The following is a 14,094-nucleotide window of genomic DNA, read 5'->3' on the forward strand; positions in this document are numbered from 1 at the left end:
TTACATAAACTTCTTGTCCAAATTTAAAGCCTTATCAGTATATGCAACTATGACACCCTGTTTAGAAGCGATCTTCATAAAATCATTAGTATTTTTTTACATCTCAACATAGCTGAAGAAGAATATGAAAGTCTGCGCATTACACACATATTCGTCATAGGCTGGTTTAAGTATTTTGAAAAATAAACATATTTTGAAACATTGTACAAGAATCACTTGTGACATCCATTGGTGTGAACATGTATTTGGACACACTCAAAATGTCGTAAATAAATTATCCGGTCAAATTATAAGCTAAAATAATAACATGAAAAGGATATTTTCTCGCGTTTCTAGTGTATGTGATTTTATAATCCTAGATTATTCCAGGATTCGACATCTCATATAAATATAAGTGTTGCTGCTCAAGAAGATAGCTTCTTTATACTAATCACCAATAGATGTCTCTAGTGATAATTCTAGTGATTCAAGCACTTTGTTTCGAAAATGAACCGCACACACACATGTATATATATATATGTATATATATATATATATATATATATATATATATATATATATATATATATAATATATATATATATATATATATATATATATATATATATATATATATATATATATATATATATATATATATATATATATATATATATATATATGTATATATATATATATATATATATATATATATATATATATATATATATATATATATATATATATATATATATATATATATATATATATATATATATATATATATATATATATATATATATATATAAATATATATATTTTAAAGTCTGTTACTTTGTAAACAGCCTGTTGGGATGTAATTATGATCGTGATTCTCACAACACCGAATCATAAATACTGCATCTCATCGTCATAGATTACTCCGTTTCGTAACTTGGTGCATGGCCGGCTCGCTATACGGCGGCCGGATGACAGTCATAGCGGGTCGGAATAACTCAACGAATGGGTATACTGGTCGCCACATGATAATGCCAAACTAATACTGTGAAACCTCTATGTATCGTTTTTAAAGGGACCTATTAAAATAAACTATGAATGCGGGATTAAGAGGTCAATACGCAAATAGATACGACCGAGTAAAGATACCGTCCTCCCAATTTGCATAACCATTCATAGGCTAAAATTCTAAGAAGAATACATGTTTCAGATGCAAATGAATTTATTTAAAAAAATACAAACCTGAATAGATTTTAAAAAAATACTTTTGTTTTTTAACTGTTTTATTTTCGTAAGCCAATAGTATATTTTCGGCTTTGCAAATAGTAGTTTTTTCAGCATCGGTTATTGAATGTGCGTTGTAGAAAGTTTTCTTTCAAAGAGTGTGCACGCTTCTGGAGATGCAGGTACAGGCAGCGGCTCCTTTTCACCAATATCGACCTCTCCTGCTATCGGTTACACGAGCTTTCGATAGTTTCTATCCCATACGTTGCCGTTGAATGTAAGAAAATTGGAAATAATGTAAAAAAAAACAGACAAATGTATCAAATATGCAGCTTAATTCGAACGTTAAATGCGGTAAATTGTGATAGAGAAACGATCGATGCGGTTTAGTTTAGTATGAAATTAATTCGGGATAGATAGAATAAATGACACACCCGGGAAAACGATTATTTGAGGAACGATAGATAGAGGTTTCAATTCAACTTGAAATCATTTGCATTGAGGTGGGGACTGACCGGAGCATTTCGTCGTAATGTAACGTCGTAACATCGCTCGCGGCGAGCATCTGACACTATGGATGGAGCGCTCGGCTCGCTGTACTGACTGCCGAATGCTCGCATCGTAACGTAACACGTTACGACCAAATGTGGAGGTTAGTCCCTACCATTATAGATTTCTCTTATTTTTTTTTAAATAGTGTCGATGAATAATGGTTGAGTGAAAATGCGATGTTGTCTTTGCACTGTTCCCTGTCTGTCTGCTGAGCACAGCAGACAGACAGGGAACAGCCCACAACCCCGACCAGCAGGTCGGGGTTGTGGGCGTCTGTGTACCGGCCAACGTCGAGTCGGAATCGGATCCAGCTGACTAATTGAACTAAACACTAATCCCTTTCACTGCCTACACTGGGGAACTTCTAGAAAATTTGGTGATGGACTTACTTAATCTTGTATTTATTTAGATTGGCAGTGACAGGTATATTGAAAGCTTTTAAATGTAAATTCAAAGTAAAATCGGGATAAAATTTTAATTGATTCATATTTTCAATCAATTTCGCAACTTCGTTTAAAAAAATTGCTTAGCAAGAGCAGATCTGTCAGGAAGCCTAGATGCTTCTGTATCAGATCTGGGCATGCGGTGGGACAGCTTTCTTTTTTATTATTATTATTATTATTTATTTAATATAGTGACATTTTCAAGTACAACATAGTACAATTTCTAAACATTTATACATATGGCAAACTTATAGTTTTAGATTCGCTGTGCCTCTCCCAAAAAGAGACTGAGCTCTTTTGCTTGGAGAGGGACTTACACTCAAGGTTAAGTAAGCAGAGAGGATAGAACGCCACAGCACTCTGTCTTTGCAAAACATTCTTGTCCTCTTTCATATTTATGCATTTCCTAATACACCCGCTAATTATTTCAACTTCTGACTTATCTACTTTGAGTGTTTGAAGAATTTAATCGTGGCAAGTTTTCTCGGTCTTCCTCTGCTCCTTTTTCCAACTACATTCTCCTCATAAATTTGTTTTACCGTTCTTTCCTCGCTCATTCATTCCATATGTCCAAATCATCTCAACACACCTTTCTTAATTTTATCGATAATGCTTATCTCAGCCTTGCATTTCTTCCTTATTTCACTATTCGAACATCTATCATACATAGTTTTGCCGCTCATTCTTCCGAGAGATCGCATTTTGACTAAATTCGATCTAATTTCATCCTTCTTTTGCTAACTTCATGCTTCACTTCCATACATTAGGGTTGGAACCAGGTCTCCGTTGTGCACTGCCAGTACAGCTTTCGGGGAAAGGTTTTAAAAAAAATCATTTTCTTCTTTGACGTTCGCGGCAGTTTTGACAATCTTGGGTTGGTACGGGCATGCAACCCCGAGTGTCCTTGTACTAGCCGTCCATGAGAATCACCCTCAGGACGCTGTGTGTGCCAAAATGATCTCTTTATGGAATCTGTACTTACTCCCATCTACTATTCCTCCTTCATTTCCTTTCCCATATAGCTGAATTTTCCTTCGTTCTGAACTCTTACAATTATCTCGTCTGTATCCCATACAATACATTATACTTTTCAAGATACAAGCTGTATTTTTACCAGTTGTAAATATAAAGGTTACAGCACAATATTGTTGCATGATCATCTTTACCGTAATTTCATAAAGGCAGTCCTGTGTTAATCGACGACCTTCAAATAAGGACATCAAGAAAAACAATTATTTTTTATTATTTAAAAATACTTTATTTTTTATTCAATAATTTAAATACAATACAATAAACTTCTTCAAACTCTTATCCACACCCCAGTGGTGCATAGGGCACTGCATCATATAAACGCAGTGTTATCTAGATCGTTAAACACATGAAAGAAAGGTGATCATCCCCCCGCTTCAGGTACCACAGTCCAGGGTAATATTGAATGAATATTAGGGTGAAAAATCACTCATATTCATTTGACCCCCCTCCCTGGGAATCGAACTAGGGATCTCCAGCACAGTAGCCGAGCGGACACAATAAGCTACAAAGACTTATACAAAAAAAATATTCGTACAATTTACATACCTACTTTAATATTTCTACAAATTAATTAAAAATCGGTTCGAAAAATCTTACAATACATATGTACAAACTTTTAAAAAATCACTTAGGTACTTTTAAACCTTAATTAAATTCATTATTTTTTTTAAAATGACATATACGCTATTTAATATTTTCATATCAACAAATAACGGTTTATTTCCAAATAACAGGACTTAAAAATATAAATTTTACTTTATTTATTTAAAATGGAAGGGGGTTTAGAAGAGTACCCTGAGGAACCCCGTGTGAACAAAACAATAAAATAATGTGTTTTGAATATTGAAAGCATTAACTTTGTGGATCATTTTGATGTATTATTTTTCAAAATAATAAAATAAAAATAAAATAATAAAATAATATAGTAAAATAAATAATAAATAAAATAATAAAATAATATAATATAATGCTCAGGTTAGTCTTCGCCTTAAGTTCCCAGAAGGCTACCACTTTTGGTTACTCCTTTAAGGAAGATTAATAACAAAAGTTTTTAAAGGTTTTTTTTTACTTTACTAATTTTTATAACAACAATTATTTAAATAACAACATTTATATATATATGTATATATATATATATATATATATATATATATATATATATATATATATATATATATATATATATATATATAAATATATATATATATACTATGCAGCTAATTACTAGATAATTACATTATGAAAAGAGAAAATATATAATAAAACCCTTATCCGCACCCCAATGGTGCATAGGGCACTGCGTCATATAAACGCAGTGTTATCTTGATCGTTTACATATGAAGGTGATCAGCCCTCCACTTCAGGTACCAGTCCAGGGTAGTATTGAATAAATATTACAGTGAAAAAATCACTTGTATTTATTTTACCCCCCTTGGGAATCGAACCCGGGACCGTTAGGGACCTCATTTGGGTGCGGATAAGGGTTTTATTTTATTATTAAAAATTTTGAGTTGTGTGGTTGTCAATAATGGATAAAATGGTGATTGATACACGTGGGTTAGGATGATAAATTAACCAGCCCATGATAGCACTGTTATTACACCGACTTCTGTTATATAATATATTATTTTTCATATATTGTATTCATACAGGAGAAAGTGACCAAATAACAAGACATAAAATGTTCAGGAGGGCCATTTAAGTCACTTTTGCTTGGCAATAAAATAAACATCAATGCAGTTAGTCATTTTTACCAAGTCAATATATTATACTTCCAAGTTTATTAGTCATTTTTACCAAGTCAATATATTATACTTACAAGTTTAAAATTCTTTGAGATTTTTTTCAGGGCAATATTAAACTAGTAAGATATCAAATGGTCAATGATCACGTTTCGGTAAAAAATGCACTTGGTCACTTTCTCCTGTATGACTACGATATGTTGAGATGTCAAAAAATATTTAATTTATATTTGCCCCTCACTATTGTGACTTATCGCTCACTCCTTTCAAGAACGTTATGACGTTCAAAATCAATTCGAATCAAAATTCTTCAATTTTCAGTTGTGCATGTTTTCGGAATGCCCAGAAAATGTACTATATCCCAGCAAAAGAGGCATATTTTTAACTTAATATTTACCCGCTACAGGGCAGAAAGTGTTGTTTATGCATTTTGAAAAAAACGTGTTGTTGAATTATTTTTATAAATAAATTAAATATTTTTCAAATGTAGAAAAAACCTTCAGGTTTTACCTAAAAAGATATGTTGCACAGTAAAAAGTTCAATAAGTGGCTTGATATTTATTTTTAATACATTGTGTTATATTTTTAAACTTTAAAATCGTTCTCCTGAAAAATCAAGTATTTTGATTTATGACGTTCTTGAAAGGAGTGAGCGTTATATCATTCATATTTTCACGGATGAAAAATTAGTAATAAAATCTAATATTTTTAATTAAAATAACACTATTTTCGGTACTTATATAAAATTTTCATACAGTCTTTTGCACTAACTAAACAACTTGACAAATCGTTGTATGTCTCGAACATTGCGCACACGATTTTGATCGTTATTTCACTAGTTTATTGGCCATAATATGGTGGGTTCCTGTTCAGGGTGTACGTTGAAAGCGGTATTCCTTTAGAGCCGTATATTGGATCAGGAGCGTTCTCATAGTCTACATCGTAGTAAATTCCGGATTGGTTCTGAAAATGTAAAAAAATATCAATAATTAGTAACGTTTTTAAAAGTAGAAAATGTAAAAAAGACCAATTATTAGTAACGTTTTTAAAAGTAGAAAATGTAAAAAGGACCAATTATAAGTAACCTTTTTAAAAGTAGAAAATGTAAGTAACGCCAATTATTAGTAACGTTTTTAAAAGTAGAAAATGTAAAAGGGACCAATTATTAGTAACGTTTTTAAAAGTAGAAAATGTAAAAGGGACCAATTATTAGTAACGTTTTTAAAAGTAGAAAATGTAAAAAGACCAATTATTAGTAACGGTAACGGTACAGGGGTAGGCAGAAAGGATGGAACGCCACACTCTTCTGTCCCGATGTACACTCGTCGCTTCCTTCACATCTACAAATCTAGTTATACATGCCCTCCGACTACGCAGACTTTTGACATCACCGGATTTTAGGTTCTGATTGATCTGATCGTGCCAAGTCTTTTTCGGCCGTCCTCGTTCTGTTTTCCCACTCACATTCGCCACATATATTTTCTTAGTCATTCTCTCAGTATCCATTCGCTCCACATGTCCATACCACCCCAAAGAACTCTTCCTAATGTTTTCAATTATTAATTACACTGCCCAACAATGATTTTGTAACTGAAATTTTGATGACTGATTTGGACCAGGTTAATCGTTCTTCTTCAAAGTCTATATGGTGACAAGCTTGTATCACGTCATGTTTTGCTGTTAGTCATATTATTGTTTGTATGGACCCCATACGTTGAAACCGTAATAGTGGTTGCTATCTAGACATGCTTTAGTCTAAGGTCTATGGGATTCAAAAATTATATTGATAATTATGGAGCAACAGTGGAAATATATTAACTTATTAATATTGAATACGATAGCATTATATGTTTAAATATATTTATATATAAATAATAAGATAAACTTTAGTCAATATCAGTATTAAAAATATCCATAACTAAAAAATCTGATGTGCTACATATTTTTTGCTTTCGTTTTTGAATTCAGCTATGCAAAGTGCATAAAGATCAGATATTTTCACGCTAATTACAAAATAAAAGCTACAAATTGTTGGCCAGTGTTATAAATCAGTTATTATATTACTTTCGATTATATTATAGTCAAAAATTATATTGAAATCCCGGTATTTCTGGCACAGTAAGGGCGCTTGTCCACTACTCGGAATTTTACCGTCCGGCAGTCCGGTTTTGAAAAATAAAAGCGACTACGACAGTTTAGCGTGATAGAATTTACACGCAACATGTTCACACACCGATCAAGAGCTCCGATCCGAAGAAAGAAGGACAAAAGCACAAGCCAATCATCGTTTTAAAACGCTAACTGACGTGCCGGACGGTAAAATTCTGTGTAATTCCGTGTAGCGGACAAACGCCCTAGCCTCAAAAGTCCTGGTTGGGAAAGGGTTCACCAACAAAATGACAAATGTAGAGTTTGTCTTACCGCCATACTGTTGACAGTGTTTGATCGCGACTTCGGACGCGGGACGTGGAACCCTCTGGCCCCAAGAAGGTCCGTTCTATCGGGAGCTCTGCTGTCAGACTCGGAGCTGCTGGACTCGCCTTGCTGGTTATTTAGCCCTGAAAAAGTCCATTATTCATTTTGCTGCATATTTTTAAATTACCCAACGTCCAAGTGAGCTTATGCAACACCGCTTATCATGACCCTACTAAGGCTTCAACTTTTTAAGTTTTACAGTCTATGCCTACTTTACGAGTGGATTTACTTTGTATGGTTAATAAGTAATAATAAAACCCTTATCCGCACCCCAATGGTGCATAGGGCACTGCGTCATACAAACGCAGTGTTATCTTGATTGTTTACACATGAAGGAAAGGTGATCAGCCCTCCGCTTTAGGTACCAGTCATGGGTAATATTGAATAAATATTACAGTGAAAAAATCACTTTCATTTATTTGACCCCCCTGGGAATCGAACCTGGGACCTCCAGAACGGTAGCCGAACGTGCTGACCATTACACTACAGAGGCGGACAAGGTATGTTTAAGGTTACTTTAATTTCATGTTATTCATGAGTGAAAATTCTAGGCAAAAACACTCGCTAATTTTGCTGCACATATATAAATTTGTATATAAAGTCAATTTGTCATTTAAAAAGTGTCCTTTTGGCCTTATATATGACATCTCAACAAAGATGAAGAGTACTAGTGAAAATTCTAGTGATTCAAGTACAATGTTTCGAAATTGGATCATAGCTGGAGCTAGTGTGAACAATTTGAACGTCAAAAATTAATATGAAAAGTGGTTGTATAAAATGATATCACATACATGTACCTGAGAGTGTTGAGAAGGCCAATCCGGAGAGCGTGTTGGTCCTTGATGCTGCTGTCACGGCCGTGTTCATGTTGCTCTGTGAGTTCAGGTGCATCGTAGACCCGCCCATGTGGAGTCCCAGCCTATGGACATAACCAGCATTGAAAAATGACCCATAAAACAACAGAAAAGCAATACGCAAAGAGACGATTATTCTTCATCTTCTTCTTCTTTACTTAGGACCTTATTATTAGGAGGATAGTAATGTTTTGAAAGATAATTTTTGTATGTTCTTCTTTTAGTATTATCCTTATCCGCACCCAATGGTGCATAGGGCACTGCATCGAGTTGACGCAGTGTTATCTTGATCATTACTTGCATGAAGGCAAGGTGAACACTCTTGCGCTTGAGAAACCAGTCCAGGGTAATATTAAATAAATATTACAGTGTAAAATCACTAATATTTATTTTCACACCCCCCCCCCCTGGGAATCGAACCCGGGACCTCCAGCACGGTAGCTAAACACGCTGACCATTACACCACGGAGGCGGACATAAGTGTGTCAATTATTCTTTTTGTGTACTAAATACATAAATGTTTTTTTTTAGGCTTACATTTTCTTATATCGTAGTCGTTCAGGAGAAAGTGACCAACTAACAAAACGTAAAATGTTCAGGGGGGCCATTTAAGTCACCTTTGCTTGGCAAGAAAATAAACACCAATGCAGTTAGTCATTTTTAACAAGTCAATATATTATACTTCCAAGTTTAAAATTTATTGAGATTTTTTTCAGGGTAATATTAAGCTAGCAAGATATCAAATGGTCAATGATCACGTTTTTGTGAAAAACTACACTTAGTGACTTTCTCCTGTATGACTACGATATAATTTATAATGTGTCAAATATATTTTAATTACTATGTATTTTTTGTCCGCCTCCGTAGTGTAATGGTCAGCACGCTCGGCTACCGTTTTGCAGGTCCCGGGTTCGATTCCCAGAGGGGGTCAAATAAATATACGTGATTTTTTCACTTAAATATTTATTCAATATTACCCTGGACTGGTACCTGAAGCGGAGGGCTGATCACCTTTACTTCGTGTGTTAACGATCAAGATAACACTGTGTTTGTATAATGCAGTGCCCTATGCACCATTGGGGTGCGGATAAGGGTTTGAAATGAAAAATGTATTTTATGTAATAGTCCAATTGGCGTTTATATTTCTAAAAAAATTGTTATCGATTTTTTATGAAAACTTGTTATATTTCATGGGATAATTATGTCGGGAATTTGTGAGGAATCGGGGCTTTGTTTTTTCCCAATCAGGGGAAATCTACCTAGATTTTTGGGGAATTCTGAAAATCGGCGTTGGCAACGCTGCTTGGGGGACACATCGCTCAGTAGCGATGCGAGGTATAGCGCTTACCTGGGTCTAGGCACGGGGGGGAGAGTTCCCACCGGAAGTGTTGGATACGCCCCGTACATGGCGGACTGCGGGCGAGCCCCCGGATGGCCGGGAGCCGGCTCTGGCTGCTATCACACAAAACATATTTATCATATTTATTGTAACTGCAGACAGTTGGTAGAATTCCATATTGAATTGTTGGGTAATATATCCAAAATAAAACAAGGTTTTTGTTGGATTGAATTCTACATTTATTTATGTATATCTTAATACGTGATGCGTTTCGTCTTCTTAGGACATTATCAAACACTGACTAAAAATATTCACAAAATGTGATAATGTCCTAAGAATATTTTATTTATTGTTTCGGCATTAACATTGTGGTAAGACATGTTACAATGATTAAAGAAAACACTTCGTTTTTTACCACTTGAGTTTTATTATAGACTACATGTTTCAGAAGTTAAACTTCCATCATTCAGGTCTGTATAGTAACTAAAATATAAAATATAAAATTGTTATTAAAATATAAAAGTAAGGAAGTAAGTAAGTTACTTTCCCCTCTCCTTATTTATAGAACAATTTTATATTTTATATTTTAGTTACTATACAGACCTGAATGATGGAAGTTTAACTTCTGAAACATGTAGTCTATAATAAAACTCAAGTGGTAAAAAACGAAGTGTTTTCTTTAATCAATGTCCTAAGAAGACGAAACGCGTCACGTGTTAAGATATACATAAATAAATGTAGAATTCAATCCAACAAAAACCGTCTTTTATTTTAAATATATTACCTTACAATTCATATTTATCTATTAATATCATATAACACATAACATCGTTGTGAAATAACGTCAAAAAGAAATAACGTCGATAAGATATCGCTCACTCCTTTCAACAACGTAATATATCAAAAATCATCAATTTTCAGTTGTCCATGTTTTCGGAATGCCCAGAAAATGTACTTTATCCCAGCAAAAGAGGCATATTTTAAACTTAATATTTACCCGCTTCAGGGCAAAAAGTGTTGTTTTTGCATTTTGAAGAAAAGTTATTATTTAATTGTTTTTTTAAATATACTAAATATTTTTCAAATGGAGAAAAAACCTTCAGATTTTACCTAAAAAGATCTGTTGCACAGTAAAAAGTTCAATAAGTGGCTTAACATTTATTTGTAATGGTTAGCGTGTTTAGCTACCGTGCTGGAGGTCCCGGGTTCGATTCCCAGGGGGGGTGAAAATAAATATTAGTGATTTTACTTTGCTATATTCATTTAATATAACCCTGGACTGGTTCCTGAAGCGCAAGATTGGGTGCGGATAAGGGTTAGAAGAAGATTTGAGATCTAACATATCGTCAAATCTTAATTTATGTACATTATATGGATCACTCTTTCTTGATTTTTACACATTTTCATCAATAATTTACCTCTACTGGCCATTTGACTTCGAATTTGGTCACTTAGTTTGTCTAGAAACATTCAAATGCCAAATGTTTCATACAGAACTAACTTCATGGCGTTGAAAATTGTTACAAGCTATAATGTCCAACTGTCACTTGGTCACTTTTGCTTGTAAAGAAAATAAACATCAATGCAGTTAGTCATTTTTAACAAGTCAAAATATTATACTTCCAAGTTTAAAATTATAAGTATGATAAGGGTTATAAGTACTAGAATCTCTTCTAAGAACTTCAGAAGTGAGTTTATTGAGATGATAACTGGAAACACATTGAGAGACCAAATACGGAACATGGAAATCCGGAAAACGTGTAGTACGGAGGATATAGTCGGACGAGGAAGAATTTTCGGATTGTCGTAAACCAGGTTGTCGGATTATAGATTGTCGAATTACCGGATTACAATTTACCGGATTACATGTTTACCGGATTACGTGTTTACCGGATTACCGGATTACCGGATTACATTGTGACCGGATTATCGGTTTACCTAATTTCCGGATTAAAGTCACATTGAAATTTACCGGATTGTCGGATTGGGCACGAAAACGGATGAAGAAGAGATAAATCTTACCGCATAGTGATTTGCCTGAGCCATTACATCAGCTAGTTGCGCCCATCGCATTCTTTCCTCCAGAGAGACCTGTTAAAAAAAATCACTATCATCGAATCCGGTAATTTAGATTTTTATGTATGTATAACATGGTGCCTATGTAACTACATACTAGTTTTTTTTTTAATTTCTCAACATATGTAGATGAAGAAGAATATGGAATTTACAACCGTCATAGGCTGGTTTAAGTGATCAAGTCATCAATTCCCCCAATTGACAACCACACTACTCAAATTCTTGGAACCTCTTAATATATTGCTTAAACTCGAAACATACTGTTTGAATTCACTAGAATTTCACTAGAGATATCTATAGTGAGATGAGAGAAGCCTTTTATTAAGCAGAAACTCTTTTATTTGTATGTGAGGTCCCAATTCTGGATTATATTCACATACTCGAGAAAGGATAAAAAATATCCTTTTCATTTTTTAAATATTTTTAGTCATGTTTAAGGTTTGGTCAAGTGATCACTTTACATACCGCTCACTCTTTTCAACAACGTCATATATCAAAAATCGCAAATTTTCAGTTGTGCGTGTTTTTGAAATGCCCAGAAAATGTACAATATCCCAGCAAAAGCAGCATATTTTTAACTTAATATTTACCCGCTACAGGGCAGAAAGTGGTGTTTTTGTATTGTGAAGGAAGGTATTGTTTAATAATTTTTTTAAATATACTAAATATTTTACAAATTGAGAAAAAACCTTCAGGTTTTACCTCAAAAGATCTGTTGCGCAGTAAAAAGTTCAGTAAGTGGCTTGATATTTATTTTTAATACAATTTATTATATTTTTAAACTTTAAAAACGATCTCCTGAAAGATCAAGTTTTTTGATATTTGTCGTTGTTGAAAGGAGTGAGCGATATCTGGATTAGGAGTTATTTCCATTTTTTTCGACTGATTTATTTTCAACTGACCTGATAGGGTGGATGTCCCATATTGGGGACTTTAACAGCTCCTGCCATATAGCCGAAAACTGGTGATCCCATCCCAGCAGCGCTCTTTTGTTCCCGGTTCCATCTTCGACTGAAAAAAAAGGATTTCAATTTAAAAAAAAGAATAGATAATTCAACTAATAGTAAAAAGTATAAAAATTCTCCAGTGCACGACTATGATGCCCGCTTCACATACAACCAAGGGTTGATGGTCCCAAGAGTGAACAGTGAATATGGAAGAATACTTGAGTACATAGTACTAGTACTATAATACCTATACCGTTATTCCCTTTACCATGACTAAATTATATTGTATACCCACACACAGGCCATGCCTTTGTGGGATCTTTTTTTGTATTTATATTTATATTTTATTCACTACTACTACTACTACTACCATCACGCCGTTTCCCCGCAGGGGTAGGCAGAGAGGATGGAACGCCACACTCTTCTGTCCTGACATACACTCCTCGCCTCCTTCACATCCATACATCTAGTCATACATGCCCTCCGATTACGCAGACTTTTGACACCGCCAGATTATAGGTTCTGATTGATCTGATCGTGCCAAGTCTTTTTCGGTCGTCCACGTTCTGTTTTCCCTCTCACATTCGCCACATATATTTTCTTAGTCATTCTCTCGCTATCCATTCGCTCCACATGTCCATACCACCGCAAAGAGCTCTTCCTAATCTTTTCAATTATTCCTCGTTCAGCCATACATTCCTTTCTTATATCGTCGTTTTTAATTCTGTCATACAATGATTTTCCACACATTCGTCTGAGGGAGCGCATTTCAACAGCGTTCACTCTGCTTTCATCCTTCCTTTGCCAGTTCCATGTTTCGCTTCCATACATTAGTGTCGGTACTAGCACGCCGTTGTGAACCGCTAGCTTGGCTTCCATGGACATATTCTTATTCCCAATCACTCTGTTAAAAGCACCATTTATTCTATTCCCTGCATTCACTCTTCTCTCAATGTCCTTATCCACTTTTCTTATATTTTATTCATATTTTTTTAATTTGAATTAATGTCATGTAATGCAAAAGAATTTCATAAAGAAAAGAAAAAAAGTTCCGACCATTTTTCAGGAAAATTAAAATATGGAGCAACATAAAGGAACATAAAGGAATGGGTGGTCAATCAAAAGTAAGTACTGTATAATTTATAAAGACATTTTTTTAAATATGTATTTTTCTTTTCTTGTGTGTATTACTTTAAAATATTTAAAATATGGTATTACTTATACCTTCATATTATTTATTGATTCGGCATTAACTTTGTGGAATGACATGATTATTTTATTAAAATTAAACACTTGAATTAAACACTTTAATGAGTTCTATGTATATATACGACTAGTTTCGAAAACGACAGATGTTTTCATCATTGTACCAGAAGATGAAAACATCTGTCCTTTTCGAAACTAGTCGTATATATAAATAAAACTGATTAAATT

At 34.0% G+C, this 14,094-nt stretch overlaps 1 protein-coding gene across 4 annotated transcripts in view; it reads right to left on the reverse strand.

The window, feature by feature from the left end:
* Positions 1 to 4,443: 4,443 nt before the first annotated feature.
* Positions 4,444 to 14,094, reverse strand: part of pwn (calcium-binding EGF-like domain-containing protein pawn) — a 65,879-nt gene continuing 56,228 nt past the window's right edge. For 2 of the 4 annotated variants that reach the window (XM_088273296.1, XM_088273297.1), the window contains exons 16-21: positions 12,616 to 12,724; positions 11,660 to 11,728; positions 9,647 to 9,753; positions 8,236 to 8,363; positions 7,391 to 7,527; positions 4,444 to 5,932 (exon numbers count right to left, since the gene is read on the reverse strand). In XM_088273296.1, the coding sequence (XP_088129422.1) occupies positions 5,810 to 5,932; positions 7,391 to 7,527; positions 8,236 to 8,363; positions 9,647 to 9,753; positions 11,660 to 11,728; positions 12,616 to 12,724 (673 nt within the window). In that variant the 3' untranslated portion in view covers positions 4,444 to 5,809. The remainder of the gene's footprint in view (positions 5,933 to 7,390; positions 7,528 to 8,235; positions 8,364 to 9,646; positions 9,754 to 11,659; positions 11,729 to 12,615; positions 12,725 to 14,094) is intronic. The other 2 variants (XM_088273298.1, XM_088273299.1) reach the window with 2 other exon arrangements.

This window comes from Brachycentrus maculatus, unplaced genomic scaffold (genome assembly GCF_059751285.1).
Source record: "Brachycentrus maculatus isolate JH-2025_06_01 unplaced genomic scaffold, ASM5975128v1 h1tg000566l, whole genome shotgun sequence".
NCBI lineage: Eukaryota > Metazoa > Arthropoda > Insecta > Trichoptera > Brachycentridae > Brachycentrus > Brachycentrus maculatus.